This window comes from Orycteropus afer, unplaced genomic scaffold, assembly GCF_000298275.1.
Source record: "Orycteropus afer afer isolate SDZICR_OR568_19922 unplaced genomic scaffold, OryAfe1.0 scaffold00032, whole genome shotgun sequence".
Lineage (NCBI taxonomy): Eukaryota > Metazoa > Chordata > Mammalia > Tubulidentata > Orycteropodidae > Orycteropus > Orycteropus afer.
Window position 1 is genome coordinate 15,169,552 of NW_006921619.1, and position 16,168 is coordinate 15,185,719.

At 38.2% G+C, this 16,168-nt stretch overlaps 1 protein-coding gene across 1 annotated transcript in view; it reads left to right on the top strand.

Moving 5' to 3' along the window:
• The window catches only part of TP63 (tumor protein p63), a 291,851-nt gene that overhangs the window by 112,235 nt on the left and 163,448 nt on the right, over positions 1–16,168 (top strand). The window contains exons 2-3 of the mRNA XM_007936004.2: positions 13,951–14,079; positions 15,062–15,194. Of these exons, the coding sequence (XP_007934195.1) occupies positions 13,951–14,079; positions 15,062–15,194 (262 nt within the window). The remainder of the gene's footprint in view (positions 1–13,950; positions 14,080–15,061; positions 15,195–16,168) is intronic.

A 16,168-nucleotide genomic window follows, 5' to 3' on the forward strand; every position in this document is an offset into this window, starting at 1 on the left:
TTCTAATTCATACTGACCCCCATCCACTTTCCAAGGAAGTAGAAGTTTACAGAAGTAGATTGCCTCACCTTCCTCCTGCAGAGCAGCTGGTGACTTTGAACCGCCTACCTTTTGGTTAGCAGCCCAGTTCCTTACCCACAGCATCACCAGAGCTCTTTACACTAAGACAAAGGAAACCAAAAAGGCTCCCAGGTCCAACCCAGAAATCTCACTGTAATTGCCCTGAACAATCCAGACAGCTAACTGAATGAGGGACTAGATAGGCTATGCATAAACTAATTAAGTCTCCCTGAGCTATATTCATTAATGGAGCCTGCCAAGAGGAGGTGGGAAGCTCAGAAAATGAAAGTGATTGCTGTTAGTTGAGGTTGCTTTCAGATGGCACTGATGGGAAAGATCTTTATGGAGATTGAGATGCCTGGGTGGAAATTTGGGCTAAGAGAGTTCCTGGTATCATAATGAGGTTTGAAGAAGTGTTTTGCAGCTGTGGCATTGTTTTGCAGTAAGAGGAGGTAAGGCCCTCATAAGTGGTTGTGAATAGGTTTCCCTAGATGAATTACCTGGTGCCAGCTGAATGTAGAAAGAAAGGAGGCTGGTTGTGTAATAGTTGAGGAACAATAGGTTGTGGGTCTTAAGATAATAGAATAATACAATAGGAAGGAAGCTTTGCAATTATATAGTAAAGTAATAACCTTCTGTTACACGTACGGAAAAATGAAGCCTAGAGATGAAAAGGGATTCCCCCAAAGTGACCTAACCAGTTAGTGAAGAGAGAGAAAAAGAATATGGCTCTTACTATTGGGTGCTTTTTTCTCCACAATGTCTTTTATGATTAAAAATATTATTTTGGTGTGGGGAATAATGAGAAACATTGGGTTATTCTGATAAGGTGACTGAGGGTGTAGAAGTTCATCTTGCTTTAGAGGTTACCCTAGAGCTTTGTTTCAAAAAGGGATTTCTCTGAACCACCTGGGTGGTGTTTGCTTGCTGACTTTTAATTCTCAAGCCCAGACTTCACTCCCTGGGAGTAAGTAGCATTCAGCTCCACAGGTGCTTGTGATTTGTTTATTTTCCCTACTTGAGAATCACCTGTGCTAGAATCCCATGATTTTTAACTATGTCACACATTAGAATATATTGTGGAACTTTAAAATTAAACTCCTGTCCAATGACCACCTTTCAAAATTCTGCTTAAACTCATCTGGGATAATGCCTGTTTTTGTCCTGTGCCACTGAGTCATTTCCAACTCACAGCAACTCCATGTGACAGTAGCATTGCCCCATAGGATTTTCTTGGATTTAATCTTTAGAGATCACTAGATTGTGGCATCTGTATTTTGAGCATTCCAGGCATTCTGCAACAGTCAGATTTGAGAATATGGAACTAGGGGAAGCTTGATTTTTCAGTCCTGGAATGGGACAGAATTGCAGAAATGGAGAGGTAGAAGGATGTTGGAGAGATGTTACTTAGGATGAATTGGGTCAGAAGAATGCCCAAGATGAGAGCAGTAAAGGAGGGGCAAGAAATCCATGGGCCTTCTTGGGAGAGTAACAAGGTTAAAACAGGCTCAGGTGGAAGCACTCCAGAAGCCAGCACGAAGAATAAAATGGCAGGACTTAGAAGGAAATCTATGAAGATAGGGCTACTGTTTCAAGACTAAAGCATGCTTGTTTGGTTTCCTTAGCAAGAAGGTATGACGAAGGACATAATGACTCAGAAGGAAGTTTTGTGAATTGTCAGGTAAAGAAAATAATGTGGTATCATTAGAATAGAGAGTAGGCTTTATTGTCAGCAGTCCTTGGGACATAGTCAATCAGATAACGAGGTCAGAAATCCCCTATAAAATGAGTGATAGAATCATAGACTCTTTTGACCAGAGGACCTTAGAGATGGTAATGATTCAACCCTGTCATTTTATACAGGAAGCACTTGAATCCCAGTAGAGGTGGATTCTTGCCAGCATCCCAGCTAGTGAAGGAGTCAGAGTTGTGAGGCAGGGCTCGGACCCCCATCTGCCACTCTGAGAGATGATGGCATAGGATAACAGTCATCAGTTCAGGCCCTGGAGCCAGTCGTCTGGGTGAATCTTTGTCCCCTTCTCACTTACTAGGTGTTGAACTTTAGCAAAGGTATATTTAAGCTCTCTGTGACTCAGTTTCCTCATCTATAAAATGAGGAATATAATAGTATAACTTTAGCATGGGATGATAGGATTTATGAGTTAATATCCACAAAACATTTGGAACAATGATTAATATGTAGTATGTGTTATATAATGCTAATTATAATTACTATGGGGAGCTGTGGTGGCATAGTGCCTAAGGCATTTGACTGCTAACCAGAAGGCTGTTGGTTCAAACCCACCAGCCACTCCTCAGAAGGAAGGTTGGGCAATCTACTTCTGTAGTGATACTGCCTTGGAAACCCAAGGAGGGGTCGCTATGAGTCAGAATTGACTAAACGACAGTGAGTTGTTGTTGTAAAATTACTATGAAGTCCCTTGGTGGTACAAATGTGCAAAAAAAAAGCCAGAGTTGGCTATTAACTGAAAAGTGAATTGGTTGAATCCATCAGAGGTACCTCGGAAGAAAGGCCTGGTGATCTACTTCTGAAAAATCAGCACGATGCTACTCTGACACACAGGGCATCACCATGAGTCAGAGTCAATGACTCTGGAAATGAGTTCCCCCATTAGGTTTTAGCTTTCTTGTCTGCAAAACTCCATGGCAGTTTTAGTCAAGTGATACTGACATCTTAATGGACGAGACCTTAGTAATTTGAAGATGAATATTTGGAGAAACTATGGATTTTTCAAGGTGTTCAATCTTTAATAAAAACTTCAAAAGGAGTTATCCCTGAAGCCATGTGTTTTCAAGTGCAATATTTGAAAAGTGCAGGTTTTTGGGCTTCATGCTATATCATCTGAAATAGACTCTTGGGATGGGGAATTGGCATTTTCCAAATGTACCCCAAGTGATCCTGATTTACTTTAACGTATGACACCTACTGTTCCTTGCTGAGGAGGTGGAGTTCTAAAAGTTCCAGGCTTTCTCACCCTGGAAAATAGGTACTATTCTCACCTTCACTGTTACAGGTTTGAAACTGAGGCTTAACAAATTCAAGTAACTTGCCCACAATCTTTAACCTTGTAAATGTTACTTTGGGGACCCTGAGGCAAAATGCTCAAAACCCTAGGGTCCCCATTCTCCCAGTTACCTTGTGATTTTGAGGAAATGAGTTACCTCTCTAGGTTTCAGCTTTCTTGTCTGTAAAATGGGATGATATTACTATCCACCTCAAAGGATGTTAAAAAAAAAAAAAATTAAACGATGTCCATCAGGCATTTTGCAGTAACTTGCCCAGGAAAGAAATCAAATGCTAATTGTTGTTGCTGCTGCAAATGTTATCATTGTTATTTGTGCTTTCTTTTACAAACAGTTCTTTCAACATGCATTTATTTGACTCCCACTCTGTGTTAGGTACTGTGCTGGACTCTGAAACTACAAAACCAGAAACTAAAATGAGACTTTTGCCTCCGATGAATAATAATCCCAGTAGAAACTGTAAATAACAAACTATACTGTAAGGCAAAGTGTGAATATGACCAGGAAGGAACAAAAAATATCATGATTTAATTTTATTAATAAAAGTATCAGGATCCATTAGGAAATATGTCATTCTGGATAGTTGAGTTTTGTAGATAGTTGAACATATAACCCTTTAAATAGTATCTTTATATATATATAAAAATATGTGTGTGTGTGTGTGTGTGTGTATAAAATCTTGGAAGGAAGACTGGGCAATGTACTTCCATAGAGATACTGCTGCCTCAGAAACCCAAGAAGGGGTCGCTATGAGTCAGGATTGACTCCACAGCAGTGAGTTTGGTTGTTTGGTTTTATATGTATGTTATTGTGTTTTGCCATCAAGTCAGATCATAGCCACCCCTCCTTGGGTTGACGTGGCAGTATCACTACGGAAGTAGGTTGCCCAATCTTCCTTCCCAGGAGTGGCTGGTGGGTTTGAACCACCGGCCTTCTGGTTAGCAGTCAAATGCCTTAGGCACTATGCTAACAGAACTCCATATATATATATATATATAATTATTTTGGGGAAAGAATACATGCTTTATTGCCTTTTTAAAGCAAGAAGAGTGTGCACCATGTGAATTTCTCTTGATGACTCAGCATCATCCCTAGGAACCTTATTTATTTAGTTATGTCATGACACCAAAGTCTTTGGGGGCTCCTGTGGTATGCCTATAACTATATTCTTGTGCTTCATTTTAATTTTTTTTTTTCTATCTACTTCATCATAGCAGAATATCCACTTCATTCCTAACAGAGGTCAATGTGTGATATATCAGAAAGAGTAATGACTTGGGAGGCAGTTCAGTCTGTGTTTGTGCCCTAACCCTGCAACTCTGTGTGACCTAAGACTATTCATCCCTTCATTCAATAAATGTTTATGAATTTCCTTTACTACATCAGGAACTGTAATTCTTCTGGGATACAAATACAGTTAAAAACCCAAACTGCAATTTGCCTTAAAGTTTTAGGTCTTTCATTTAGATCAGAGGTTGGGAAATTGTTTTCTATGAAAGGCCAGAGAGTAAATACTTTAGACTTTGTAGATCATATAGGTGCTATAATAACTCCCCAAAATAAGACAAATATTTTGTGTTGAAGTACAAAAGCAGCTATATACAGTAAATAAATTAATGAATATAGTTGGGTTCTTTAAAAATAAAAAAAAATCCTTTGGTTAGGATAGAGGCTGGGGCACAAATAAGAGACTTTGATGAGTTGTATTTGAAAGACAGGATAATTCTTGAAGTAGTGTTGACTGCTGAATTGGTGAGAGATGTGCAGAAATTTAAAGAAATCTTGGAGTTTGGCATGAATAGTATAGGGTGGTAGCAGAAGCAGGCTGTCTCTGGCAATCAGTTCTTAAGAGAGGTGGTTGTGGGAAAACAAGGGGCTTCTGAAAATGAAAGAGGAGTTGCTAACTAGGCAAGAATTAATAGGGGAAATGAAAACTACAATACAGAAAAGAGGCCTTAAACTTTTTGAGTAATGAGTTTAGCAATATGACATAAAATGGGACTCTTTGGCAATGATTTTTTTCTGTTGCTCAAATTATGGAAAGTTGAAAATATTAAAGCATAAGATATACTCTAAATTAATTGTATCCTTTTAAAGTTTTGTTTGCCAGAAGCAAAGCTTACATATGGGTATGACTTCGAGGTTAAGAGAGAGAAGGGGACAAAACAAAAAACAAACCCACTGTCATTGAGTTGGTTCCGACTCAGCGACTCCCATTGGGTTTCCAAGGCAGTAAATCTTTATAAAGGTAGATTGCCCAGTCTTGCTTCTGTGGAGTGGCTGGTGGGTTTGAACTGCCAACCTTTTGGTTAGAAGTCAAATGCTTTAGGCATTGTGCTGAAAAAGACAGATTTCCACCTAACAAAGGAAAGATGTTAATGGACCTGATTTAGAGTATGCAAATAAATTTATTTCAAACATGTGAGTAAGTTAGCTCCTCCTGGGTTTGGGGGCAAAAGGCTAGGAGCTCTGATGGTGTAGTGCCTAAGGCATTTGAATGTTAACCAGAAGGTTGGTGGCTCAAACCCACCAGCCACTCCATGGAAGGAAGACTGGGCAATCTACTTCTGTAAAGATTTACTGCCTCAGAAACCAAAGGGGGTAACTATGAGTTGGAATCCATGCAATGACAGTGAGTTTGGTTTTTGGTTTATACTAAAAGGCAGTAAAAGTTTTACAACCTTGGAAACTTTATGTGGCATTTCTACTCTGTCCTTTAGGGTCACAGTGAGTTGGGATCAACTCAATGGCAAGTGGGTTTTTTGATACTAAAAGGCATAAAAATGCTCTTCAGCATCCTCATAATTAAATATGGCAATTAATAATGATAATAGTATAATAATAAACTGAAAGTACTGAAATGTTTTCTGAACTAAAAAAAGCAAAAGAAATTGTATGATAGAGAAGCCTCCAGAGACCAACCAGAAGACTTGTTCTGGGGAATATAGAAAAGTTGATAATAAAGATTTGAGCTATAAGGGATGGATGGGTAGAAGAAGAAGAAGTTATATTTAGAGCTTTGTACCACTTTTATGTAAGGATTGGGGACACTACCTACCATAGCCTTTGAATGTTCATATCCCCTTTGAAAGCAATAGGGATCTCAGCTGTTTTCTCTTTTACTAAATTTTTAAGGATCAACTTCTTGTGGCAACATTGCAAATCTGCAAGAAGCCAGGCATTCTTTAAATAACATTCGCCCATCAGTATTTTCTCAATTAATTTCCTGCTCATCTTGTGGGGAAAGGGTATCCATTGTGATGAGACAGAATTAGTAGGATCTTTGTTCTATTACAGAAAAAAAAATCTAATTATGAAACCTTCATATTACTTAACTTTTATAATTAATGAGAATTGGAAGTTGCCGATGTCATTTAATAAAGTTTTGTGTGCCACTTAGTGTAGGAGAAAGCATTTGCTTTAAAGTCCCACAGTCTTAAATTTAAAGCCTAGCCCTATCGCTTACTAGCTGAGTGACCTTGAATAACTTCCTTATCCTCTCTTCGTTCAGAGATTCTCACACGTAAACTGGAAAAGCAGGCCCTGTGAAGTGAAATGCTACCATAATCAATGTCAGGTCTCCTTTCCTGCCAATCACCAGGCAAGTAGAGCACAAACCAAAATGAATGACCCACGCTTTCCTGCCCTTATGAAGGTCACAGTCCAGTGGAAAATTAAGCGTTGGAGCACAAAAGGTTACCACAAAAGGCTAAAATAAGACAGACATTGAAGGTGTTCTCTGTCTAGCACTGAACCATGAACAACTTTCAAGAAAGCAACCTGTCTCATTTATCACGGAATCCCCCACATTGCCTTTCACAGAATAGGTACTCAATAAATACGTTGCTGAATCATTTGCATATAAAGTCTTTAACTGAAATCCAGTATTAGAGAAGGGTAGCAATGAATTAATAGAAGATTTTGATTTTTTTTTTTAACATGAAATATTTCACTGAATTATTTATTTAAATGTGTTTCAGGAGCACAAATAGTAAACTACAATAGTAAACTACAATAATAGGAAGTGATGAGTTTTAAGTACTTAGGACCTTTGTTTTAAATATATTTATTCTTATATAATAATTTTAATAATGACTATTTTTAACACCTGGCCTGCAAAATACCATAAAGTTTGATAGTAGGCCAACACAAGTGATCTCCAATACAACAATGGACCTAGGATAAATCCTTCATATCTGGGTCTCAGTTTTGCTATGAAATGAGGGAGGATGACCAGACAGTTTCTAAGGGCATACTCAGCTTTGACATTCCATGGGATCCTCAAAGGTTTAAAGTCATGTGTGGCCTTGTTTTGGCAACAGGCTGAGCAGCCGTGTGATCGTGATCGTGGTTGGTGAGGAGGCATCTCCAAGTCTGTTCTCTAGGAAATACCTGGTGCCATTTTCTGTTTCTACCAGAATGACTGACACTCTGTAAAGGGGGGCCTTTGAGTTAGTAAGCTTAGAAGCCACCACTAAGTCTGCATCACTGCTAAATGCTGTTTAGGTTAAGTGAATTAGGGAATGCTTATATAGAATCAAATAATATTCTAGTTTTATTTAGCTTTAAGTCAGGCACTCTGGTGGTGTAGTGGTTAAGGCATTTGGCTACTAAGCAAAAGGTCAGTGGTCCAAACCTACCAGCTGCTCTGTGGAAGAAAGATGAGGTAGTCAGCATCCATAAAGATTTACGGTCCTGGAAATACCATGAGGGTTGCCATGAATTGGAATTGACTTGATGGCAGTGAGTTTGGTTTGGTTTTGGTTAAGTTTGAATATTCTTAAATGATTAAGTCCAAAACCAAAACTTACATCCAGAAATTGGTACCTATGGGAACTGACAACAAAAACAACAACAACAACAACAAATGAAGAATTAGATAATTCATAATGAGAATTAGTATCTGATGTGCACACTTATTTTTATTGGACTGTGGATTAAGTAAGACCCATGCTTGAATATAATAAAGTTTGAATGAACCAGCTTTTTTTGAACTTCAGCTTTTCTATCTGTTAAATAGGAAAAGCTAAACTAGATGGTCTTAGAGGTCTATTCATTCTGAAAGTTATCTGTAAAACTAATGTTTTGAAATCTTAGAAATTTTAGGGGTTGGGAGCTTTTCAGGAGCACTGAAAGAAACTAAAGGTGCAACAGACTCCAGTGATGACCTTTGGGGAAAACAGGAATAGCAGGAGGCAATGCAGGAAGGGCAGAATACCTCTTGGGGTTCTCAGTCACTTCTGTAAGAGTAGGATTCTTTTTTGCTGAGTTAATACAAATAGTGTAGTTAATCCAGGAAAAACTAGATGAAAAGAAATTGATTTCAGGCTTCCTTTCTTTGGGTCTGACTGGTTTGACAAAAACATTTGAACAGAGTGATTGTTCTTGAGTAAATTGAGATTCTCCCAAAGGCAAAGACTTGGAAGGTAGATGGAATTCACCTCACCCCTTACCCTTCCTGCCCTATGGCACCAGCTGATCTCTTTCCTTCCCGTCTTTCTATAGTGTTTTGTATATTTATTCACAGAATGAGTGTCAACTTTAGGTTTGCAAGGAAGAGACTGACAATCTCCTAACCTTGACCCTTAATTTTTTTTTTTTTATTAGCCCTTCCTTCCAATGAAATCTTTCTTAAAACTCCAATACACATATTGTTGTTGTTGTTAGCCATCGAGTCGGCCCCGACTCATAGCCCCTCCTTGGGTTTCCGAGGCAGTGTCACTACGGAAGAAGGATTGCCCAACCTTCCTTCCGAGGAGTGGCTGGTGGGTTTGAACCACCAGCCTTCTGGTGAGCAGTCAAGTGCCTTAGGCACTATGCTACCAGAGCTCCCACCCAATACACATAGAGCAAGCAAAAGCTGAGCTTCATCATGGTGACGTGAAAGAGGGGTGTCTGAATTCCCACCAGCATGGCTATTTCATCACTTCTGGTAAACATAATGAGACACTAGGCATGCTAGGATTTCACGGAACACAGTTTACCATGAATCTATTCCAAACCCCAACCTCATGTTTTATAATAAAACCCTCTTAAAACTTAAGGATCAGGAGGAAATTGCCCACTTTAATGCAGCAAGTCTGAGGCAAAGGTGATCTAAAAGAAATTAAGAAGTGATGAGCTGTTTATTTTATTTCATTTTTTTATTTTTTGTGGCCCAAGGACACAGATTGAGGAAGAATTGTTTGAATGTAAGAAAAATGAGGGATAAACCAGTGTTATTTTGTTTGGCATTTTTACAACTTTAACAGACTTTCAAATACAAACTGGTTCCATTCATCAGGTATTTTGTGGATACATATTAGGTGCACTTGATTTAATAGGACCAATGTAATGACCACCAGACATTGTACAGAAAATGTGTACACATCATTTAGAGAATAAAGCCCAACCACTCTATAAAGGAAGCATAGTTGAAGAAACTTGGTCTAACAGCAGGTTAATACCAAACTCACGACTGTCGAGTTGAATCCGACTCATAGTGACTCCTCCTTGGGTTTCTGAAGTGGTATCACTACAGAAGTAGATTGCCCAATCTTCCTTCCAAGGAGTGGCTGGTGGATTTGAACCACCAGCCTTGTGGTTAGCAGTCAAGTGCCTTAGGCACTATGCTTCCAGAGCTCCTAGCAGGTTAATAACAGGGGCTGAAATTTGAACCTAAGTCTACCTCTAAAACCCATGTTCCTTCCACTATAACCTTGAGGAGCTACAAAACTATAAGAAGTAGAGATGAAAAATATTGTTTTATCCTGAAATTACTTAAAATCCTCCATAGTAGATTAATTGTTGTATAAGCATATTAGGATAAATTGACAGGATACAACATAAGACCAAGAAAGTTTGAAGGAAAAAGATTATATTTTAAGGACCCCCTTGCCAGTGAGTCCTTCCTAACATATACTGACCCTAAAGGACAAAGAGCTGCCCCATAGGATTTCCAAGGCTGTACCAGGGCTCCTTACTTTAAAGAAAACTAGGAAACCCTATAGAGAAGTGAACTCTGAAGATTGAGTAGGCAGTTCAAAAGGCAGCAGAGCAGAGATGATTAACTCCATGTCACACTTAAAGCTGAAGCTGGGTAATGGTGACATCAGAAATACAGATAAGGTCTTTTAAGAGTCAGAGAGAAACTGAGGGGGAGGGAAGTGATGAGAGGGAGACGTAAAACAAGGAAACTTCAGAGTAGGCCCAGAAAGAAACTATAACTTCCATGTGGAGATAAGCTCAAGAAATAGAAATGGACTCTGTGGATCCAAGGTTTATGATTTTTTTCCCCTCTCTTTTTTCTTAGAGAAAGTGATGATCTTTTTTCTTAGAGAAAGTGATACTGTTTTGTTCCAATCTGACTTTTTTCTTTTTGAATCAGTCTCATGCCTTTTGTTATTTAAGACATAGGTGGCATTAACTCTTTAATAACTGCACCTAAATTTCCAACAGTTTTAAAACTTTTTCTCCTATATTGACTCTCTTACACTGAGTATCATTATTGCTTAAGGTCTGCTTTGTGTTGCTGTGTTTACCTTCTAGCACTCACCTGTCAGGCTTCCAGTCATAATGTTTAGGTCTTTGGATGTTGGGGCTGTATTGGTAGGTTCATGTACATTATAACTCAAATGATGTCATAAAGTACATGAGTTTGCTTATATTTCTAGGCTTGTTCACCTTTGTTCACCTCCAGTCTTGATGCCAATTAAGGGTTGCTTTTATTTTTATTTTCCTTCCTTTCTCCTCTGTGTTTATCTGTACATTTTTAATGCAAATCAAACATAACCAAAGGTGTCATCCAAGTGCATATTATTTGCAATTTCTACTCACTAGGTGATAGTGTATAAATCAAGACTGCCTCGACTCCAAACGAGAAATAAAGAAAATTAACTTAAAGTATCTTGCACCGAATCCTTCTCCCCCACCTATCCAGTGAAATAATAGCCGTAGATCAGTGCTTTAATCTACTTTTCTTGCCCTATCCTTAGGTGGTATAAACTGGGAACAATCCTAGAACTGTGCTAGTTGGAGCCAGGTAGCAAACTAGTGTGGATATAAATGTGTTCATAGAAAGTAAACATAGGACATGTCTGATGGGCTGAATTTTCTTGCTGAAGCAAGAGACACAGTCAACTGCTGAAAATGATGGGACAGGCATTGAGCAGTTAGCTGGAAAAGAGAAAGAGTGTTTGGAAATGTGGGTGAGGTTAGATAACAATTTTCCCTGGAATGGGGTGTTTCAGTTCAAGGCAATTATCTCTACCTATGCCCTTGATCCCTTTCTGTCTGCCTCTTCCAGGACCTTCTTCTACAGCCTCCTCTTTCTTTCCAGTATCTTACATTTCTCCCTCTTGTTCCTTTCTTTCTGCTTTACCTCTTCAACTATAATCCAGATTCCTCTCATGTAAACAGATATATAAAAAGAACATTTCCCTTACACCTCTATTTATTCCTCAAACAACTGTAATGTGCATTTTGCCATCATTAATCCACTGAAAATGTTAGTGTTGACATTGCTGATGAACTACTCACTTTAAATCCAGTTGGTGCTTTTAAGATTTTAACTTCTTAGATTCTTATGCCACATTTAGCACTCTTGGTGCTTGGTTAAATGTTCTTTCCTTGGCTTCTGAGATACCATTAACACATCAGTGTTTGTTAATTCATAGATTCTCTCAAAGGGCCCACTTCTCATTACACTATCCTGAGTAGTCCGTAGTGTTCCTTTGGGTGTATTCATCCACCTCTTTGATGAGGACTCCCATCTCTGAACTTTTGGCCCATTCCTCTCCCCAGAATTTAAGGCTTATCCACTCAACTCTCTGCTTCACTTTTTATATATACAATGATACCACAAACTCCAAACTTTCAAAAGCCAAGATGAAACTCATTGTTTCTTTCCTCTACAAGCCAGTTCCTGCAATTGTATTTACTGACTTAGTGGCAGCATCAATCTCTCAGTCAATTTGGTGAAAACTTGGAGACCATCCTTGACCTTTCCTTTTCCCTCCCTTAGTAACATATCCAATATCTAATTTACTTTTTATTCTCTTTGGTAATAATTGTGTTTTCCCTCATCTTTCCACACCCACTGTTAACATCCCCCTATTTGCTTACATAAGGAAATCTGGTGGTGTGGTGCCTAAGGCATTTGACTGCTAACCAGAAGGTTGGTGGTTCAAACCCATTAGCCACTCTGTGGAAGGAAGATGGGGTGATCTACTTCTGTAAAGATTTATTGCCTCAGAAACCCAATGGGGGTCACTATGAGTCAGAATCGACTTGATGGCAGTCAGGTGAGGTTTTTTTGGGGGGGATTGTCTTATCTGGGCTGTGAAACAACATCCTAAATAACCACTTTGCCCATAAACTGACATGGTATACTGCCATCCTCCAGACAACACAAAACATATTCTGACTGTCATTCTCATACTTAAAATCCTTCTACTATATAAACATATAGTAACCTACACATGGATGAAATTATATAGAACTACAGACACATACATATAGAGGAACATGGGTAAAACCTTCTATACCAGAAACATAAGGGGTGAAAATAAATTTTGTTTTTCCAGTGTCCATTATGTTTCTTGGCAAATAGTTGATGCTTTTTATATATTTGACTAAATGAATGTGTTGCTGCGTGTAGCTTAGGAATCGTCATCAATTAATCCAGTACTATTATGTTGCAGTATTACTTAACTACACCAAAACTATCATTTACCTATTTAAGAAGATGATTTCACAACCTTGAGCTCTATAAACTGTTTATAATATTAACAATAATGATTAAGAGCTTACCTACTTTGGTCCTGTAAGAAAAATGGTCTACTGATAATCACAATGAGTCACATATCAAGATAAACTGCACAGATAATATTCAAATTTGGTAAAAGCATCACCTACTCTGGTAGCATAGTGGCTAAAGCACTTGACTGCTAACCAGAAGGCTGGCGGTTCAAACCCACTAGCCACTCCTCGGAAGGAAGGTTGGGCAATCCTACTTCCTTAGTGATACTGCCTCGGAAACCCAAGGAGGGGTCGCTATGAGTCGGGGCCAAATCGATGGCACATAACAACAACAACACACAATGAAACCATTGTCTTCCTTCATATATGCAGGCATCAAAGTTAAATGATATTTTTTTAAAAAGGCTGTAAAATGAAACAGACAGAAATGTTCATTTGCAAAGTATTTAGGTATTTTTTATTATCCTTTAGCCTAATATAAAAGTCTACATTTCAATTAAAAGTCACTGATACATACATCAAGATCAGGGATTGATGATTTAAAAAAAAAAAAATCTAAGTCCACAGGTTTGATTTGTTTCCCCTGGGTATGATGCTTAGATGGTGGTTATGAGAGGGGTGATTAATCTGAGGATGAGTTTTAAATTTCCTGACTTCTTTTCTGTTTTCTGATTCTACTACTTGTCTGCTAGAAGCAGAATGACCAGGTAATCAGTTGAAACACTTATAAAATAGATTTAATAATAAGTCAAACTTGCTGTCAGATTTAATGAGAGACTGTTTATTTTCCTTTTGAAATATACATAACACAGATGTTGGATAGTGAAAGTGTACAGTGTAACAACAATATTACTGGTTGAGAAGGATGAGCCTGGATAGAAGACTTGATTGTCTCACATTTGTCTGTCTGGTTTTGTGAAATAATGGGATCCATGGCATTGCCTAAAGAAACACCAACTGTGAAACTTGTAAAAATCCTGCTGTATTTACCTGCATGATTTTAAGACACCATTGATATGATTTACTTGTTAGAGTATGCTTCAGTTTAAATATTCAGTATCATGAATACAGAAGCTATAATGTTAGTTTAATTTTTGTACTTTCAAGGTTCGTGGAAACCCCAGCTCATTTCTCTTGGAAAGAAAGTTACTACCGGTCCACCATGTCCCAGAGCACACAGACAAGTGAGTTCCTCAGTCCAGAGGTTTTTCAGCACATCTGGGATTTTCTGGAACAGTAAGTATCTAGCAAGAAATGTACTTAAATTACACTAAAAGAGTAAATTCAATGGTCAAAATATTGCTTACTAGGGCATATCTAGAACCAATAAAAATTACTTAATATTGTTGGAAAAAAAAGTTATTCCCTTTGATAGTACCTCTGTGTTCAAAATTCAGTGGAGATTCATTCAGTTTCCAGCACCACAAAGACATTATTATCCCAAGGTGAAATATTTTGAGGGTCTAGGAGGTTTTTTTCATCATCATATCAGTTGGAATCAATTTGATGGCACCGGGTTTGGTTTGGAACTTGAGTTTCTGTCCAATTCAAAATTGTTTTCCCAATGACTCTCTGATGTGCAAAATGCATTCCTTTGTTTAAAGACCTGTAGTTACTGCTACAAGGAGCCCTGGTGGTACAATGGTTAAGTTATAGCTCCACAGAAGGAGGACCAGTGGTCTGCTCCTAAAAAGATCACAAGCTAGAAAACCCTGTGGACCAGTTCTGTTCTGCCACAAGGGGTCAATATTAGTTGAAAATAGACTTGATGACACTTAAGAATAACAACATTCACTGCTACAGTGCAAGCACTTCCTGGGAAAGTGAAACACTGAATTTTGGTGATCATTTATACATTGCTATTAAAAAGATTGGTTCTAAAAGCAATTTTGAAAATGTAAGTCAATTAAGAAGAGAGTGAAAAGAATATTAGGGTAATGGGCACCCTAAGGACAGGGTGTAAAGTGGTCTATCCTTTATCCCGTAACTACCACCCATCAACTCTTTGAGAGGACAGAGATCATGACTTCCATTTTAAATAGGGCTTAGATTTGAACTGCCTGAGGTTAAACATCTGGTAAGTGCTTGAGCAAGGTTTTCTAACTCAAAGCAGTATGTCTTGTCAACTTTGAAACAGAGAGAGCTCACTGTAGCTAATTGGGTGACTATGTTGTATTTCCTTTCCATACCTAACATACTTTTTTACCCTTAATTTTAGGCCTTTATGTTCAGTTCAGCCCATTGATTTGAACTTTGTGGATGAACCATCAGAAAATGGTGCAACAAACAAGATTGAGATTAGCATGGACTGTATCCGCATGCAGGACTCAGAACTGAGTGACCCCATGTGGGTGAGTGGCATGGGCTTGCCCCTTTATTCTTTGGGCCAAGCTATCTGTATCTTTGCGAACACTGACTTTTTAGTGGCATATAAAAGGCAGGTGGCTCCAAAAGGACAAGGCCATTGGAAAGAGAGTTAATATGGTCAGCAGAGGAAGATTAGCGAAGCTTACTAATTCTGGGTCAGCCTCAACTCTCCATAATATATGTTTTCAGTGGTACACAGAAGGTGGTTGGAAATCATTCCCTGTATCCTACATCTGAATTGTTCCTCACCTCAATTCAGCTTTAGAGAAGATAGAACATGCCCAAGTTTTCCCAGCTAGTTAAAGAACCAGAATCTACATATGAGTTCTAACTCTCAAGAATTTTCCAGTATGGTAAACTGCCCCTGTCATGCATCTATCCTTTTTTAATGGAGGAGGAAGAAGTAAATTCTCTGTGTACATACAGGCTTAAGTAGCTGGTAATAGGATAAGAGGAAAGAGGATAAATGATACAACAGAAATGGCTTTTCTTGGCTTTATCGCTGAGGCACTTATGATGTAAGGCTTCTATTTCTTATCTATAAAATGGTAAGTCCTTATGTACCATACACTTCCCAGGAAAACTAAAGCATTTAACTGGCAAATGATGGTAAAACACTTTCCTGAGACTTTTAGATGAAATTCCCTTCATTTGTACAATTCAGTCATGTGGATTTTTGTTGTTGTTGTTGTTTGTTTTTATTTTTAATCATTTATTCATTACCCAAGTTTTTCTATTAAAACTTCTAGAAAATTTGAAAAAATAATAGCTAGAAAATGGGTGGGTGTCATGAAGTGTCTGTTCATGTGACTGTGTTTTAGAACATTTCTTATCTTCCTTGACTGATGTGAGATTTTACTGGGATTTTTATTATATGTTTGTCTGGTGTAGGATGTATTTCTTAATGTTGGCATAAGATAGGATGAGTAAAGGAGAGAGGAAACAACCAAAAATCAAA